Here is a 20,000-nt window from a genome sequence, read left to right as displayed (position 1 = left end):
ATCAAAAAACAAGAAAGGTAGGTTGTTGGAACGTTTGTTATTGACAAAACAATACATTCACAGATATTTCGACCCAACGGTCTTTTAAGTGAACAGACAAACAAATAATTATCTTGATAGTTCTATCAGTTTACGTCCACTCGTCAGGAAGCCGAGCGAATGAATGATTGTATGATGAAATGAATGACGTAGAAAGGGAATGACGTCAGCGTCGAAAGAATGTTCTATAGGTAAATAGAACATGGCAGAGAGAGAAGGAGAGAGACAGAGAAAGAGAAAGAGAGAGAGAGAGAGAGAGAGAGAGAGAGAGAGAGAGAGAGAGAGAGAGAGAGAGAGAGAGAGAGAGAGAGAGTGAGTGGTTGTATGTGACTTGTGAAGAACAATAAAGAGATCTAAGGTTGAAAGTAGTATACACGTAATGTGTATATAATTACTGAGGTATGATGTCTAACCTTGGAATAGAAGTTATGTGTGATTATATTCAATCCAGACACCAGTAGGATTTAAATATATGTGAATGTATTGTTTTGTCAATAACAAACGTTCCAACAACCTACCTTTCTTGTTTTTTGATTCTGAATTTTGGAACGTTGGCAGTCTCTTTGTGTTTGAATTTATTTTAACAGTGATAAACAGTTTCAATAAAGTTACATCGTAAAACTAAAAATGAAAATTGTGAACGAACATTAAAAATATGAAATATATAAAACTAATCGGGTCAATTCTATCTACCTAATTTACTTTGAATTTCAACACAAGTCCTGTCAAAATTTGCTATGGAGCCACTTTTTTCCCAACAATCTTAAACTGTGATTCAAATTAATAATATTAGAAAATATCCAAAGTCAAAATTCTGTTCGTAAACTGATTATGAAGGTCCTTTTTCTAGTGTTAGTAAATCCTGCCTCAAAACAATCAAGAGAAAAAAAATGACATACAAATAAACATGACCCAGATAGACAGATTGACAGATACAGTGGTCGCCGGTTAATATGACCACTTTGGGACCGGGATAAAATGGTCATAATAAGCGGCTGGTCATATTAACCGATGTTAGAGAAAACGACTTAAAAAAATTCGCAAAACGAAACTTTTTTTTAAAATTAATAATTGTAAGAAAATGTAACTTGTTCGCAACAAACACAAAATTAAATATGTGTACTGTACATTGTAGCCATTATAGATGACGTCCGTTGAAAAGAAATTGAAATGGAATGAAAAGTAAATGGAAGAAACGGCATATACACGTCCAAATGTTCACTTAGGGGCCTGGAAAAAATCACGGATGTTGGTCTGTGTGTTGGTGCTAGACCAGAGGAGATCCTTCACTTCATTGTCAAAGGCTCCAAACTTCTCCATGTAGTAGCCGCGACTTTGAAGTCCAGACCTCAGTTTCTCCATTAGCGCTCTCATTTCAGGAGCTGTTGGAAGTGGGGGTGGGGGTTCCTCTTCGTCATCACTTTCAGGTTCTGTCTCGGTCTCTTCCACATCTTTGTCTTTTCCATGTCGTAGGCGCTTTCGTTGCGGTGAATCCTGCGTTGCGCACTCCTTCCTCACGCTGTCTTCATTCTTGAGAATGTTTGTCAAAAATCCTCTGTTGAAGCCCAACTGTGCAGCACTCTCACGCATACTACAGGATGGTAGAGCTTTAAATTTGTCAATAAGTTCTAGCTTTTCCTCGGCTGTCCGATCTTGGCGTTTTCGTTTCGACATTGTTTCCTCTTGAATCAGACTAAACGATTGGTTGGCTCGTGCTCTGTTTGCCAAAAAGAGAGAGAATAATGTTCGTAATCACTTTAGATTTATTCACGGGAAATAATGAAAAGATCGCACGCTTTTTTGCCTTTTTTATGACGCTCAGTCTCGGGGAAAAAAAGAGAGAGAATAATGATCGCGACATTAGAGATCACTGAGCACTGATCACTGATCACTTTAGTTTCATTCACGAAAAAGAAAGAAAATATCGCACGCCTTTTTGCCTTTTTCAAAAAATCGTATGTATTTTTCCCCCCAAGTGATTTCAAACTGAAAAAGATGTGAACTCGTTGCCATTTTCTCGAAACAATGTGGCCATATTAAGCGGCGTTGTGGTCATATTAAGCGGCTTTTTCTAATACATAACAAAGAAGGACAATTCCGGACCGGGTAAAATTGGTCATAATACGCGGCTGGTCATATTAACCGCGGTCATATTAACCGGCGACCACTGTAGATAGATAGATAGATAGATAGATAGAAAGAAAGAAAGATAGCTAGATAGCTAGATAGATAGATTGATAGATTGTTTAATTGGGTGAGTGATTGATCGATTTACGACGAAGAAAGACAGAGGTAAAATAACTGCAACAGAAACATTTCAACATTTCTTAAAGGTCCTTGTCTACATTTTTATACCGAAATCGCCATTTGACCATTAAAATGCTGAGTCTATTATCTACAAATATCAACAACACACCCCCTTTCGATCAGGAAAGACGAAGCCAGTGTAGCCGTTTGAAAATTCATTGTAGTATTTCAGCGTAGTACTCGTAGTAGGATATCCTTATTTGGAAAATGCCAAGCGCAAAACTCCTCTCAAATCCAGTGCATTTCGTGCGTTTAAAAAAAAGCGTGTACAGCCCCCCAGTGTCAAACTGTTGCGGCACATGTTTGGGCGTGGCTATAAGCATAGTGACATGAATTTGATTGGTCAGTATTTTTAGGCAAAGCACATGTTCTCAGCAAACAGAAAACAAAATTTTGGAAGCGTGAGTCACGCTACCCAAAAATAAAATCTTATTTTACATATATATATTTTTTCTATAACTTTTTTCCCCATGGTTCATTCATCATTTGACATAATTTTGTATCGAAATCTAACCATAAGATTATTGAAAAAAAGCAAAAATGTAGGCGACAACCTTTAACTGTAATTCTCATTACACCTTACATGCTGTCTGTCAACGTATTTACAGTCAGTGACATCAAAAACAGGACATACACAATTCTCCAGAGTAGGTCAATAAAAAGCACCATCCTTTTGATCTATACGATTCTGATAAGTCTTTCTCTGTTATCAAAATGGCTACTTTTTTGAAACAAACATATCCCACTCGTCTCCCAGACCTATATAGTTGCGTTGATGAGTGTTATCATCATGTTTTTAGAGTGGCCCCCAGTCTTCAATAGATTGATTCAAAACGTTTCCCAGACCTATGGAACTTTGATCAGTACATGTATTTTCTTAATAATCACAAAGACCACCACCCCCTCCCCCCCCCACCCCCTCACCCCCGTAGATGTATAATGCTAAAAAGCTAGAATTATCTTGGTCCTGTGTAGTTACTTATCTTTCCTAGCAGCTTCCGAACAATTTTCTTCGCAAATGGAATTTCTACCAAAGGCCTGAATAACAAAGCAGTGCCAAAAGAGAAAATGATTCGTCTGGACAGAGATATATTTAAATAAACTCGTTTTGGTTTAAAAAAAAATATTAATAAAAGGAAATCAATAACAACATATTTAATTAACTAACATCACAGTTGTCGTTGTTGTTTTGTTTTGTTTAGGTTGTGTTTTAAATTGAAAATATCGCTGTGAATTTAGCAATTCTCAAATGTGGCGCTAGTGTGCCGCCATACTGGTCGAACGGACTACATAACGACACAGGAGGAGGAGGGAGGGGATGGAGCGTTAGGATCAGATGGGGGGATGATGGGGTCCACGTCATAGGTGTTGGTGTCCACTCGCTCAGGCCCTTTGCTGGCCCCTGGCACGTCCTGGCGTGTGGGCTGGTTGAACGTCTTGCCGTAGTCGTCGTCTGAGTAGGCTGTGGACAATAACAACAACAATATCAATAGCAATAGCAATGGTTGAACGTCTTGCCGTAGTCGTCGTCTGAGTAGGCTGTGGACAATAACAACAACAATATCAATAACAACAACAATCACAATAACAATAACATTTGTTGAACGTCTTGCCGTAGTCGTCGTCTGAGTAGGCTGTGGACAATAACAACAACAATATCAATAACAACAATCACAATAACATTTGTTGAACGTCTTGCTGTAGTCGTCGTCTGAGTAGGATGTGGACAATAACAACAACAATATCAATAACAACAATCACAATAACAATAACATTTGTTGAACGTCTTGCTGTAGTCGTCGTCTGAGTAGGCTGTGGACAATAACAACAACAATATCAATAACAACAAAAATATCAATAACAACAATCACAATAACAATAACATTGGTTGAACATCTTGCCGTAGTCGTCGTCTGAATAGGCTGTGGACAATAACAACAACAATATTAATAACAACAATCACCATAACAATAACATTGGTTGAACATCTTGCGGAAGTCGTCGTCTGAGTAGGCTGTGGACAATAACAACAATCACAATAACAATAACATTGGTTGAACGTCTTGCCGTAGTCGTCGTCTGAATAGGCTGTGCACAATAACAACAATATCAATAGCAATAGCAATGGTTGAACGTCTTGCCGTAGTCGTCGTCTGAGTAGGCTGTGGACAATAACAACAATATCAATAGCAATAGCAATGGTTGAACGTCTTGCCGTAGTCGTCGTCTGAGGAGGCTGTGGACAATAACAACAATATCAATAGCAATAGCAATGGTTGAACGTCTTGCCGTAGTCGTCGTCTGAGTAGGCTGTGGACAATAACAACAACAATATCAATAACAACAATCACAATAACAATAACATTGGTTGAACGTCTTGCCGTAGTCGTCGTCTGAGTAGGCTGTGGACAATAACAACAACAATATCAATAACAACAATCACAATAACAATAACATTGGTTGAACGTCTTGCCGTAGTCGTCGTCTGAGTAGGCTGTGGACAATAACAACAACAATATCAATAACAACAATCACAATAACAATAACATTGGTTGAGCGTCTTGCCGTAGTCGTCGTCTGAGTAGGCTGTGGACAATAACAACAACAATATCAATAACAACAATCACAATAACAATAACATTGGTTGAACGTCTTGCCGTAGTCGTCGTCTGAGTAGGCTGTGGACAATAACAACAACAATATCAATAACAAAAATCACAATAACAATAACATTGGTTGAACGTCTTGCCGTTGTCGTCGTCTGAGTAGGCTGTGGACAATAACAACAACAATATCAATAACAACAATCACAATAACAATAACATTGATTGAACGTCTTGCCGTAGTCGTCGTCTGAGTAGGCTGTGGACAATAACAACAACACTATCAATAACAACAATCACAATAACATCTGTTGAACGTCTTGTTGTAGTCGTCGTCTGAGTAGGCTGTGGACAATAACAACAACAATATCAATAACAACAATCACAATAACAATAACATTTGTTGAACGTCTTGCTGTAGTCGTCGTCTGAGTATGCTGTGGACAATAACAACAACAATATCAATAACAACAATCACAATAACAATAACATTTGTTGAACGTCTTGCTGTAGTCGTCGTCTGAGTAGGCTGTGGACAATAACAACAACAATATCAATAACAACAATCACCATAACAATAACATTGGTTGAACATCTTGCCGAAGTCGTCGTCTGAGTAGGCTGTGGACAATAACAATAAATATTGCTATTTCATATGTTACGTGGATTTCCATTGGTCAATTGGGCAAAACTGAGCTCAGTGCAAAAGTGATATCGACGACATTTCCGTCGATATCAGTTTTGATATCGACGACCTCTTTATTGCTTCCCCACTTCAAAAACAAAAACACCTAAATTTAAAAACAAACAAATATATATGAAAATGTAATGATCCCAGAATTTAGTTGAGCAAGTGACTAAAGACTTTTTGACAGAAAAGACATTTTGAAATACTGAAAAGTACAAGAAAAGAGTGAACAAAAAGAAATAATAATCAGAGGGAGGGATATGGAACAGCCAAAACTGAGACAAATACTTTTGTAATTTCTTTACAGTAAATACAAAATGTCCAGAGAATAAGCAATATATCTAACATTGACTGAATGTGTAATGATATCTTCTGCTATTGGTCTGTTTCGACAGTGATATCAAAATCTCGACCTCCGGATAGCAGAAGATATTATCACACAGTCCGTCAATATTGGGTATTGTCAGTAGTACTCGTTTCACATGACTGATGTGAAGCAGTTGATTGGCTAATGGCAGTGCGCTTAAAACTGTAAGCCCACTCTTGGAGTGCGCTAACAAACCCAGAGAGCGTATGTATGCGCCTGTGCTCCTTTCAATTTAAGAAGATTCTTCTCATCCTCCGTGCTAGTGACATTATCAAACAATGATGCTTGACCCTAAAATTCCCCGCGGAAAAAAAGCAGAAGTGGGTTTTTTTCTGACAGATGTCGAGCTAGATCATGCATCATTTGGTAGTCGACTGATTCGTTTGGCTGCCCTCCGCACGTGCAGCAGACGACAGCGTCAGTTCAGTACCGACATTAACAGTTTTCGCATATTTCAGGACAACAACGATGTAAATAGAACACGCGATGTCTTCAAGACATTCTAACCATTGTATCATTGCACCAACCTCCCAGATGAATGCAGATACATTACAAAAAATAACATGCCAACTTTATTTTTTTGCTGCTGAGGGAACCATCGTGTCACCTTGACATCAGGGGATGTCACTAAGATGCTTGGGGGTTGTTCATTCTTTGGGAGCATAGTAACTTCTGGTACATGTTTGTCTACCAAACAATACCTGAATATAAAAGTGAAACTGTATGCTTACGGGTACATTTAGCTTAACTGTAACTCATACTATTAGTTGATAATCGATAAAACGGTGCAGAGGATCATCATATCGTAAAAGGCATGATTGGCGATACCCCCGAAATTTGCATATGTGGCGAGAAGCTTGAAAGTCATACCAAAGCCGGCACACACACAAAAGTAAATCTAACTCGACCCGTCCACACAGTTATCTTATCGCCCGCAGAAAAATGTGCCTTGTCAAATGTTCTAATCTCTTGACAATATCCTCTGTATCAATTATTGTGGCTGCTACTGTGCATTATTTCGTCCGAATGTGAGGGTTTAAACACCAAGTAATAAGCACCGTTAAAAGCCAGTACCCTTTTGTTCCACGTGCATCACTAGGTATTCCCCTTGTACTTTTTATACCAATTTCATAGGACTTTATGCCAACCTTTTTCACCCTGACACAGAATCCGTTCACGTGTTTAGCATGGCGCAATAAAACTGTTTCCTGAAATTGTTCGAATGTAACACTTAAATATGAACAGTGTAGTAGTAGTAGTAGTAGTAGTAGTAGTAGTAGTAGTAGTAGTAGTAGTAGTAGTAGTAGTAGTAGTAGTAGTAGTAGTAGTAGCAGTAATAGTTGCAGTAGAAATAGCGGTGGTGGTAGTGGTGGAATCAATAGTAGTAGTAGTAGTAGTAGTAGTAGTAGTAGTAGTAGTAGTAGTAGTAGTAGTAGTAGTAGTAGTAGTAGTAGTAGTAGTAGTTGTTGTTGTTGTTGTTAGTGGCAGTCGTAGTGGTAGAATATGAAATGATCATGTACACTTTTCATTCCACGATGGCGGACATATGTGAGAATGTGTTGATGCAAAGAGAAGATGAAATACGAAACACAGGATGCAGCCACGAGAGAGTACTGAGGAAAGAAAAATAAACGGTGATACAAGGACTGGGTGGCCGAGTGGTAAACGCACTTGCCTCGGAAGCGAGAGGTTGCGAGTTCGACCCTGGGTCAGGGCGTTAGCAATTTTCTCCCCCTTTTCCTAACCTAGGTGGTGGGTTCAAGTGCTAGTCTTTCGGATGAGACGAAAACCCGAGGTCCCTTCGTGTACACTACATTAAGGTGTGCACGTTAAAGATCCCACGATTGACAAAAGGGTCTTTCCTGGCAAAATTGTATAGGCATAGATACAAATGTCCACCAAATACCCGTGTGACTTGGAATAATAGGCCGTGAAAACTAAATAAATTATTCGCCTTAATTGGCTTGAGATTTACTGGCCGATGTGAATGCGTGATATATTGAGTAAAAAATGTCATCTCACACGGCAGAAATTAATATGTAAAGCGCTGTAATATGCAAGGCCGCCCCAACAGTGAAGGGTGTCATGGTGTATTATAAACCAAAATAATGGACAACAAAACTCTTACTTTCTTTCCAAAAGCCAAAGATGAAAGCAGGTCCGGGTGGAGGGCTGGGCCGCTTCCTGTAAATAATATCATACAATTAAACATACATGTTCCTTTCCGTGCAAACTACCATGTTAGCCATCACATATCTTGTCGGGCTTTAACACGGAATTACAGTATCTTTTCCTTGCTTATCGAACATAGAAACAAGAACAATTGAGACACACACAAAAAATTAATCCTTAACAAAACAAAGAAAAGGAGTTGATTTGTTTTATGTGTATAAAAGTGGAAGAAAGGGAGTTGATTCGTTTTATGTGAGTGGAAGAAAAGGGAGTTGATTCGTTTTATGTGAGTGGAAGAAAGGGAGTTGATTCGTTTTATGTGAGTGGAAGAAAGGGAGTTGATTCGTTTTATGTGAGTGGAAGAAAGGGAATTGAGTCGTTTTATGTGAGTGGAAGAAAGGGAGTTGATTTGTTTTATGTGTATAAAAGTGGAAGAAAGGGAGTTGATTTGTTTTATGTGAGTGGAAAAAAGGGAGTTGATTTGTTTTATGTGTATAAAAGTGGAAGAAAGGGAGTTGATTTGTTTTATGTGAGTGGAAGAAAGGGAGTTGATTCGTTTTATGTGAGTGGAAGAAAGGGAGTTGATTCGTTTTATGTGAGTGGAAGAAAGGGAGTTGATTTGTTTTATGTTTTGTTAATCTGGGCATGCAGACTGTCACGTGGGATAAGAACATTCTTGAACTTGAACATTGCACCATAATTCAACAACACGTGCGTCGCACGACTGAACGTATACATCCTGTTGACTCGAGTGGATAACGAGTTCATTAGGATTGATTTTTGTTCTTCTGCACGAACTTAAAATAACAAATTTTCATTCTGTACAGAAAGCTAACAGGTCGTTGAATGTTCGTTCGTGTCTAAGATGGTGAGGCATGCTCTGAGTTTTAAATCGTACGTCTCTGGTAGGAAATCAAGGAACATATCACCTTAACATAACCTATACGCATCAAACATTCTAACATTTTCGGGAATTGATTTACTTGTGCGTGTAGTATATATTATACACGCCTCTAAAGAAAGGCGGTACTTACGGAGGAGGTGGCTGTCGCTTGACGGGGGTGACCTGTCTCGGGGGAGGTCTCTGCTTACATCTAAAAAAAAAATTAAAAAAATTAAAAATAACAAGTATTGCATAGATACATGTCACTATACCGATATTGAATAAAAAGTCTTAAACAACAACAACAACAACAACAACAACAACAACAAATCCACAAACCACAACCACAACAACAACAACAACAACAACAACAACTATTAATGAACGCTAACAAATTGAAATAACCCGAGCACCAAACGTGAGCTCATGTTCAGAGAAGTTTGCTGTATGTGTTGATTGCATGGCTACTTCAAAGGCCTTTGAGCTATAAATCCTAACATGTCCTTTTTTTCTGAGAAAGACCAACTTGCTATTTATGTGTTCACATTTATAAAGTTTTTGATTTTTGATTGCCATAATTATTGTCTCTCTTGCCTTCCTCTCTGTCTATTTACTCAGAACTAATTCAAATGCTAATATTAATAACTATATAATAATGAACAACAGTTAACACAGCAGAATATCAGAGAATGTTGCCCGAGCAAATATTAGAAAATTAAATGAAATACCATGGTGGCAAACACGACAACACTTGATACTGGACTTACTTGTCAAAGAGGACGGGCTAGATGTATGACGGTATGTGACTGACATGATGCCAAAAGACACATAGATCTCAGAAGATAGAAAGACAACAAAGGCACAGGAAAACCAAAACAAGTCGCGTGAAGCGATATAAAAGCATTTAGTCAAGATCAAAAACTACAAACCAATCATCGCCGAGACTACATTCAGATATTCTCGGCTAACCATACATAAGACCGAGACGGGTCACGCTCGCCGCCGCGAAGCACGCGTCCGTGTACGTAGTAGTACTTACTGAACCTTTTTTTGTTTGTTTGTTTGTTTGTTTGCTTAACGCCCAGCCGACCACGAAGGGCCATATCAGGGCGGTGCTGCTTTGACATATAACGTGCGCCACACACAAGACAGAAGTCGCAGCACAGGCTTCGTGTCTCACCCAGTCACATTATTCTGACACCGGACCAACCAGTCCTAGCACTAACCCCATAATGCCAGACGCCAGGCGGAGCAGCCACTAGATTGCCAATTTTAAAGTCTTAGGTATGACCCGGCCGGTGTTCGAACCCACGACCTCCCGATCACGGGGCGGACGCCGTACCACTAGGCCAACCGTGCCGGTCCTTACTGAACCTATTTTCTTTCTTTCTGAACACATTTTTAGAGTAAACATGACATATCTATATATTTTTGAATTCAGGAGAAGATGGGGAATACGATGCAATCATTTTTCAACCTGTTTCTAAAAATTCGATTTTAATGACAAATTTAATGAGCAAACTAATTACCCAAATTGTAAGATTCCAAGCTGAAATGCAATCCCATAGTCCGGACTTTGTCGAACATTGCTTCATCAAAATTGCAATCAATTTGGTTGAAGAATGAGGGTGTGACAGTGCTGCCTCAACTTTCAAAAAAAGCCGGATATGACGTTATCAGACATATATTGAAAAAAGGAAAAAAACGTCTGGGGATATCATACCCAGGAACTCTGTTGTGAAGTTTCATGAAGGCCGGTGCAGTGGTTTTCTCGGAATCGCTTTATATACACACACACACACACACACACACACACACACACACACACACACACACATACACACACACACACACACACACACACACATACATACACACACCACGACCCTCGTCTCGATTCCTCGTCCATGTTAAAACATTTAGTCAAAACTTGATTAAATGTAAATAAAAGAAACCTTCTGCTCTGAGATTATCGTGTTGGTAACACGAATACACACAATGCTAGAAAAAGAAAAACAAGTCGCGTGAAGCGCGAAGCAAAATTACTACTAACCTGTCGAACTCGCAGCTCTAATGAGACTGAACTCACAGCATTGTTTTCACCAAGACAGTAGGTTCGCCGATACCCCGGGGCCGGGAAAACGCTGACACATTGTATGAGGGTGACCTCAAAGGTCGACATGATACCTTATCCTAATCCTTATTCTTAACTGCCGTGTCCTCTGACTAATAGTGATACCGGACTTACTTGTTACAGGTGGGCAGGTTCCTGAAGCACAGTCGGAGTGCAGACCAGATGACCTTTTATCCTTATCCTTAACTGCCGTGGAGCTCTGACTGCTAGTGATACCGGACTTACTTGTTACAGGCGGGCAGGTTCCTGAAGCACATACGGAGTGCAGGCCAGATGACCTTTTATCCTTATCCTTAACTGCCGTGGAGCTCTGACTGCTAGTGATACCGGACTTACTTGTTACAGGCGGGCAGGTTCCTGAAGCACATACGGAGTGCAGGCCAGATGACCTTTTATCCTTATCCTTAACTGCCGTGGAGCTCTGACTGCTAGTGATACCGGACTTACTTGTTACAGGCGGGCAGGTTCCTGAAGCACATACGGAGTGCAGACCAGATGACCTTTAATCCTTATCCTTAACTGCCGTGGAGCTCTGACTAATAGTGATACAGGACTTACTTGTTATACAGGCAGGCAGGCAGGTTCCTGAAGCACAGTCGGAGTGCAGGCCAGATGACCTTATCCTTATCCTTATCCTTAACTGCTGTAGAATAGTGATAATGGACTTACTTGTTACAGAAGGCAGGCAGGTTCCTTAAGTAGAGACGGAGTGCAGGTCATATGACCTTATCCGTATCCTTAACTGCTCTAGAATAGTGATTGTGGACTTACTTGTTACAGAGGGCGGGCAGGTTCCTGAAGCACAGACGGAGTGCAGGCCAGATGAATCGCCAGAGGAGGTAGATGAGTAGAGCCAGCAGAGCGATGCCCAAGATGGCTGCCATCACCACCCACCCTACACTGTCATCCCAGAAGTTGTTCTTCCGATTCTTGCTGGCGTCCTCTCCCGGTGACGCAATCACTGCCACGTCGGGAAGCGAAAACAGGTTGTTGGCATTCCCGGTTATGATGCGTCTGCCGCTCCCGTCTACCTCAGTTCCCGTACCTGAACCTACACCTGCATTTGCATCTGCATCTGCGTCGGTGTCATCGGGTGGGTCGGGCGGGGTACATTCCTGTAATATGAAATAGACTAAGTGTTCCAACTCACTACTTTTTCTTGTGACTTTAACAAAGGAAAGTAATACGAGTAAATATCATTGCGACAAAAACACCCAATTAACTGACTATTATCATTTTACAAATATCAGCACCCATTCCAAATTATTTTAAAAATACATTTTATAAAGTGAATTAAGCTTAATTTGGGGTCCTGATTTGGCCTATTATGGTCCGCTGGACCCGAAAAGCAATAGCTAACTAACTAACTAACTAAGCTTAATTTGTTGAGGAAAACTTACCAGAGCTGTGATGGAGACAAAGTAAGGAGAGCTTGACAGAGGACCCGGCACCTTGCCCAGATCTGTGGCCACCACTTGAAAACTGATTACCTCCCCTGCCGTCATGGCCTTCGTCAAGACAATGGCACCAGATGGCTCCACTTTCGCTCCTGCGCCTTGACCTGAAAACAGAGTTGTGGACCGTTAAGATAGGCTGTCCTCTTTTTCATTGTCACAAAAAAGTACGTTTGTAGAATATTAATCATAGATAAAAAGGAGCATTATCTGTTTTTGTTTGTCGATTTTGCACCAGGTGGCTCAACTTTCACCCCTGCGCTTTGACCTGTGTACTAGGTTGTGCATCGTAAATATCAGGGTAGGCGTTGCATCTTTTTCAGTGTCTAAACATCAGCAAAGCAAAATATTCACAATGTTACACGAAATTCCCGTTTGTGGACCGTTTCATTATAGACGAAAAAGAAAATTTACTTGTTTGTGATTGTGAATTTTGTGAATCATTGTGAATGTTTTGCTTTGCCGATCATTAAACGTCCCATAAACTTAGCGTTCCATAGTCGTGTACATTTATATTTCTTTCTATGCTTGATTTATATTTCTTTCTATGCTTGATTTTGTACTCTCTCTCTCTCTCTCTCTCTCTCTCTCTCTCTCTCTCTCTCTCTCTCTCTCTCTCTCTCTCTCACTCTCTCTCTCTCTCTCTCTCTCTCTCTCTCTAATCTCCTCTTCTTTTTTTTTACGTAGAGGGGGAATCGAGAAGAGGGTCGTGGTGTGTGTGTGTGTGTGGTGTGTGTGTGTGTGTGTGTGTGTGTGTGTGTGTGTGTGTGTGTGTGTGTGCGTGTGTGTGCGTGTGTGTGTGCGTGTGTGTGCCTGTGTGTGTGTAGAGCGATTCAGAGTAAACTACTGGACCAATCTTTATGAATTTTGACATGAGAGTTCCTGGGTATGATATCCCCGGACATTTTTTCATTTTTTCGATAAATGTCTTTGATGACGTCATATCCGGCTTTTTGTAAAAGTTGAGGCGGCACTGTCACACCCTCATTTTTCAATCAAATTGATTGACATTTTGGCCAAGCAATCTTCGACAAAGGCCGGACTTCGGTATTGTATTTGACGGGCGCAGTGGCGGGGTGGTAAGACGTCGGCCTCTTAATCGGAAGGTCGAGGGTTCGAATCCCGGCCGCGGCCGCCTGGTGGGTTAAGTGTGGAGATTTTTCCGATCTCCCAGGTCAACTTATGTGCAGACCTGCTAGTGGCTTATCCCCCTTCGTGTGTACACGCAAGCACAAGACCAAGCGCGCACGGAAAAGATCCTGTAATCCATGTCAGAGTTCGGTGGGTTATAGAAACACGAAAATACCCAGCATGCTTCCTCCGAAAGCGGCGTATGGCTGCCTAAATGGCGGGGTAAAAACGGTCAAACACGTAAAACTCCACTCGTGCAAAAACACGAGTGTACGTGGGAGTTTCAGCCCACGAATGAATAAGAAGGGAAGGTATTGCATTTCAGCTTGGTGGCTTAACAATTAATTAATGACTTTGGTCATTAAAAATCTGAAAATTGTAAAAAAAATATTTTTTTATAAAACGATCTAAATTTACGTTCATCTTATTCTTCATCATTTTCTGATTCCAAAAACATATAAATATGTTATATTTGGATTAAAAACAAGCTCTGAAAATTAAAAAAAATTAAAATTATGATCAAAATAAACAATTTCATCTTATTCCTTGTCGGTTCCTGATTCCAAAAACATATAGATATGATATGTTTGGATTAAAAACACGCTCAGAAAGTTAAAACGAAGAGAGGTACAGTAAAGCGTGCTATGAAGCACATCGCAACCGCTACCGCGCCAAACAGGCTCGTCACTTTCACTGCCTTTTGCACTAGCGGCGGACTACGTTCAATTTCATTCTGTGAGTTCTACAGCTTGACTAAATGTAGTAATTTCGCCTTACGCGACTTGTTTCTTTTTTCTTTTTTTTTTCTTCTTTTTTACATTTAGTTAAGTTTTGACTAAATGTTTTAACATTGAGGGGGAATCGAGACAAGGGTCGTGGTGTATGTGTGTGTGTGTGTGTGTGTGTGTGTGTGTGTGTGTGTGTGTGTGTGTGTGTGTGTGTGTGTGTGTGTGTGTGTCTGTCTGTCTGTGCGTGTGTGTGTGTGTAGAGCGATTCAGACCAAACTACTGGACCGATCTTTATGAAATTTGACATGAGAGTTCCTGGGAATGATATCCCCGGACATTTTTTTTATTTTTTTGGATAAATACCTTCGATGACGTCATATCCGGCTTTTTGTAAAAGTTGAGGCGGCACTGTCACACCCTCATTTTTCAATCAAATTGGTTGACATTTTGGCCAAGCAATCTTCGACGAAGGCCGGACTTCGGTATTTCATTTCAGCTTGGTGGATTAAAAATTAATTAATGACTTTGGTCCTTAAAAATCTGAAATTTTAATTGTAAAAACAATAATTTGTTTTTAAAACGATCCAAATTTACGTTCATCTTATTCTTCATCATTTTCTGATTCCAAAAACATATAAATATGTTATATTCGGATTAAAAACAAGCTCTGAAAATTAAAAATATAAAAATTATTATTAAAATAAAATTTCCGAAATCGATTTAAAAATAATTTCATCTTATTCCTTGTGGGTTCCAGATTCCAAAAACATATAGATGTGATATATCTGGATTAAAAACACGCTCAGAAAGTTAAAAACAATAGAGATAAAGAAAAGCGTGCTATCCTTCTCAGCGCAACTACTACCCCGCTCTTCTTGTCAATTTCACTGCCTTTGCATCGAGCGGTGGACTGGCGATGCTACGAGTATACGCTCTTGCTGTAAAAATGCAGTGAGTTCAGTTTCATTCTGTTAGTTCGACAGCTTGACTAAATGTTGTAATTTCGCCTTACGCGACTTGTTTTTCTTTTTTTCTCTTTAATATCATCCCCGACTGCAAAGAGAGACCCAGAACATTTCCTCACCAAACAACACCAGAATGATGGGAGACTATGTCCTGCAAATCCGGCAGAAATTGGTGTGTCCCCAGCAGTTGATAATATAATAATATAATGATACTAATAATGACAGCTTATATAGCCCGAACCACAGTAAAATATGCTCTACGCGCTTTAAATATTAACTATGAATAAAACCATACTATTTAAACATCAAATACACATACATTCTAACAAAATAACGTAACAATAAACTTACAGCAACACATTATCCACTTATTCTCTATCCAGCCTCCTCTTCTCTGGCGATAGGCTCATTTCACGACGCACTGACTTCCCCGACTTCCCTTGGCCACCATACTCCTCTGATCTCAAGCCACCCGACTACTTTCTGTGGGGGTGCCCAGGACAGAATATACGGTAACACTCCTCAGACCCTGGCAGCTCGGATCGGTTATTGATTTACTATTAACGGGCTTCCTAGAAACGCTCGACCGACACTCTTTGTCCACTATACGACCGACATTATTTGAATCAAGCTTTTAAAACACTTACTCTTGCATAGTCCTACCTAACGCAGTAGAATCATTTATAACGCAGAATGCTAAAGTATAACTTTGAAAGCGATCTGAAGGCCTTTTTTCCATGACATCATTCCTTAATTTATCAGTTTGGAGAGAACTGTACTTGCTGTAGCAACAAAAGTAAAATCGCGATAAAAACCGATAATATTGATTTCAAAAGCCGACTATTTCTTTCATCCGTCATGTTAAAAGCACCATGCATATATAGTTAACTGTTGACGGAAGAAGTTACTTTTGGAGATCAAACTCCACTATAGGGACATTGAATTGTATCCAAAGCAGCAGAGACGGGCGCAGTGGCGTAGTGGTAAGACATCGGCCTCCTAATCGGAAAGTTGTGAGTTCGAATCCTGGGCGCGGCCGCCTGATGGGTTAAGGTTGGAGATTTGTCCGATCTCCCATGTCAACTTATGTGCAGACCTGCTAGTGACTTATCCCCCTTCGTATGTACACGCAAGCACAAGACCATGCGCACGGAAAAGATCCTGTAATGTCAGAGTTCGGTGGGTTAAAGAAACACGAAAATACCCAGCATGCTTCCCCCGAAATATGCGTATGCTGCCTGAATGGCGGGGTAAAAACGGGCATACACGTAAACACCCACTCATGCAAATACATGAGTGAACATGGGAGTTTCAGCCCATGAACGAAGAAGAAGAAGAAGATCCAAAGCAGCTACCTGAGTAGGCGAAGACGTTGTTTTGGTTGTAGGCAGAGTCTCCATCCCTTGCGTCGTCGACTTTACCAGCCACTGTATCTGCCTTTGTATCGCAGTCGTTGACCTCAATCCGCTTTGCGCGTTCTTGCTGAAAATGCAAAACATGACGTCACTGCGGTTACGTCACACAAGATGAATATGAATAAATAAGGATTCCAAGAAGCGGCTGGTGTGGTTTAAGTCAAGATCTCCGTTACCAAAATAGAATTATTTTAAAATAAAAGAAGTAAGTGTCATTTGCCTGTAAATAGTTTCAGGGGAATGAAACATGGACGCTGTGTGGTCTAAACATTTGTCAATTAAAATTAAATTAAAAACAAGTCGCGTAAGGCGAAATTACTACATTTAGTCAAGCTGTGGAACTCACAGAATGAAACTGAACGCACTGCATTTTTTCACAATGACCGTAGTCCGCTGCTAGTGCAAAAGGCAGTGAAAGTGACGAGCCTGTTCAGCGCGGTGGCGGTTGCACCTGTGCTGAATAGTACGCTTTACTGTACCTCTGTTCGTTTTAACTTTCTGAGCGTGTTTTTAATCCAAACATATCATATCTATATGTTTTTGGAATCAGGAACCGACAAGGAATAAGATGAAAGTGTTTTTAAATTGATTTCGAAAATTTAATTTTGATCATAATTTGTATATTGTTAATTTTCAGAGCTTGTTTTTAATCCAAATATAACATATTTATATGTTTTTGGAATCATAAAATGATGAAGAATAAGATGAACGTAAATTTGGATCGTTTTATTAAAAAACAAAATTACAATTTTCAGATTTATAATGACCAAAGTCATTCAATTAATTGTTAAGCCACCAAACTGAAATGCAATACCGAAGTCTGGCGCCTTCGTCGAAGATTGCTTGGCCAAAATTTCAATCAATTTGATTGAAAAATGATGGTGTGACAGTGCCGCCTCAACTTTTACAAAAAGCCGGATATGACGTCATCAAAGACATTTATCGAAAAAATGAAAAATTAATCTGGGGATATCATACCCAGGACCTCTCATGTCAAATTTCATAAAGATCGGTCCAGTAGTTTACTCTGAATCGCTCTACACACACACACACAGACAGACACACACACACACACACATACACCACGACCCTCGTCTCGATTCCCCCCTCTACGTTAAAACATTTAGTCAAAACTTGACTAAATGTAAAAACGAGAGAACTAAAGGCAAGGCAGCATGAAGAAAGTGAGACAGACGTACAGACATACAGACAAAATGATAGACAGACAGAGAGATAAACAGACAGACAGACAGACAAAACTTTGCTGCGTGCTCAGCGTACTACGACGTATTGCCAGCGTGCTTCAGCGTCCTCTTAACGTATACAAAACGTACCCATAAAGTACCCATAACGTATTCGACGTACGCCAGCGTACTTATTCAAATGTCCCATACGTCGGCATACGCAGGCTTTAAAACGGTCGTGTGACAGGGCCATGAGGCTGTGCCTTTTCTTACAATCTGCCCTTGGGACGCACAACCACACAATAAAGAGAGAATAAGAGAACGTCAGAGACAAATATGGGAGAAAGGGGAAAATATACAAGAGTGTGAGAGAGAGGGAAGTAGAGAGAGAGAGGAGAGGGAAAGAAAAGAGGAGACAAAGAAGACAGAGAATGGAAAGACAAATCAGGGGGGGGGGGGGGGGGTCACTCACAGGAAAGACAGGCGGATTATCGTTGCAGTCCACGAAGCGGATAGTGACCAGGGCAGTAACCTCCTCGCCTTGTTTGTCTCTTATGGTCACTTCCATATCTGTCAAAGTTTCCTCTCCTTCGAAGGCCTCGCCTTCGTCGATGCCGTAGTCAACTGTTGTTGAGATGACTCCTGAAAGATGGAGAGCGACATAACAATGAAGTATACTGCATTGTTTTTTTTTATATTTTTTTATCTCTTTCCCTTTGGTTTTTTTTCTAAGAAAATGGTAAGAAACACACACACACACACACACACACACACACACACACACACACACACACACACACGAGCAAACACAAGCACACACACACAAGCACACACGTACACACACACACACACACACACACACGCACACAAGCAGCAGCTGCACACCCACACACACAAACACACACACCAAAACAAAAGGATTGAAGCAACCTGCATGTCACGTTAAACAGAGTTTATTCCCCCCTCTGCTTCTTTACCTCTGTAAACTTGTAGGGGTAGTTATTTTTCGATAATGACCCAGCAACCAAACAAATAACGACCCAGCAACAGCCTGAATCCTCGATAGTGCAATGGGTTGAGAGGTTGTTCTGTTTCGGTACTACTTTTTGCGACTGAAAAGTTCCGAACGCTCTAATGTACGAAGTATGCATCTCTGGAGCAAACAATACAAACATACCGCATTTAAATTAACAACTACAGGCCTGAACACATGAATCTCCATATAAAATCCATGAGTTCGGTTGTTTTCTGAATCTCATCTGCCGTGCTCAAGCCGTTCATCACAAGCAATTTCCCAAGGCAAGTAACTCATACTTTGTCTAGCGACAAGAGTAGTTCCCCTTCTTTTCACTCAGTTCCTTCGACAACAGACTGCAATCCGACGGTCAGTTTTCAACAATATTTCATTTAATAAACAGATCACACGCAACCAAATGCACACATCTCATCAATTTAAACAACATAAAGGGGTTTCATACACTATTTTCCCCAGAAAACTGAACTTCATACAGTTTTTAACGTTGGAACACGGGTGCAAAAGTTCGTCTGCTAGTCCCATTTGACGAAAAAACATTATCCTAAGCGATACCAAAACATATACAGAACACACAATATCTGCCTTTGCCGCCACAGCAGAATAACAGCATATCTGTGTACTTGATTTTAGCCTAAAATAGGAAAACTGACAAGAAGTGTTAACAGAATGGAATGATTTGCACGGAACTATACAACCGCGCATTAATCGATCGCCTGCGCAGGTTGACTGGTTGAGAGAATAGGATTCGATCAAACTTTCGCAAAAAAACTCCTCTTTTCTTTGAATAACTGAAGAAAGGAGGAATAAAGAGGTTACACACCTCGTCTCAGTGATTATCAAAAATAATGGTCTCAGTTCGCGGTCATGAAAAAGCTCGCTAAAGCTCGCATTTTT

General features: G+C 40.2%; 1 protein-coding gene across 2 annotated transcripts in view; it reads right to left on the bottom strand.

Annotated features, from left to right (window-relative positions):
• LOC138979740 (uncharacterized) overlaps nucleotides 1-20,000 on the bottom strand; it is a 64,487-nt gene that overhangs the window by 151 nt on the left and 44,336 nt on the right. Inside the window, exons 9-15 of one of the 2 annotated variants that reach the window (XM_070352482.1) lie at nucleotides 18,543-18,712; nucleotides 16,827-16,953; nucleotides 12,594-12,754; nucleotides 11,965-12,308; nucleotides 9,211-9,270; nucleotides 8,133-8,188; nucleotides 1-3,808 (exon numbers count right to left, since the gene is read on the bottom strand). The exon at nucleotides 1-3,808 is cut by the window's left edge and continues 151 nt beyond it. In XM_070352482.1, coding sequence (XP_070208583.1) covers nucleotides 3,633-3,808; nucleotides 8,133-8,188; nucleotides 9,211-9,270; nucleotides 11,965-12,308; nucleotides 12,594-12,754; nucleotides 16,827-16,953; nucleotides 18,543-18,712 — 1,094 coding nt within the window. In that variant the 3' untranslated portion in view covers nucleotides 1-3,632. The remainder of the gene's footprint in view (nucleotides 3,809-8,132; nucleotides 8,189-9,210; nucleotides 9,271-11,964; nucleotides 12,309-12,593; nucleotides 12,755-16,826; nucleotides 16,954-18,542; nucleotides 18,713-20,000) is intronic. The other variant, XM_070352481.1, reaches the window with a different exon arrangement.

The sequence above is a fragment of the Littorina saxatilis genome, linkage group LG11 (genome assembly GCF_037325665.1).
Source record: "Littorina saxatilis isolate snail1 linkage group LG11, US_GU_Lsax_2.0, whole genome shotgun sequence".
NCBI lineage: Eukaryota > Metazoa > Mollusca > Gastropoda > Littorinimorpha > Littorinidae > Littorina > Littorina saxatilis.
This window is presented reverse-complemented; position numbering and strand designations above follow the sequence as displayed.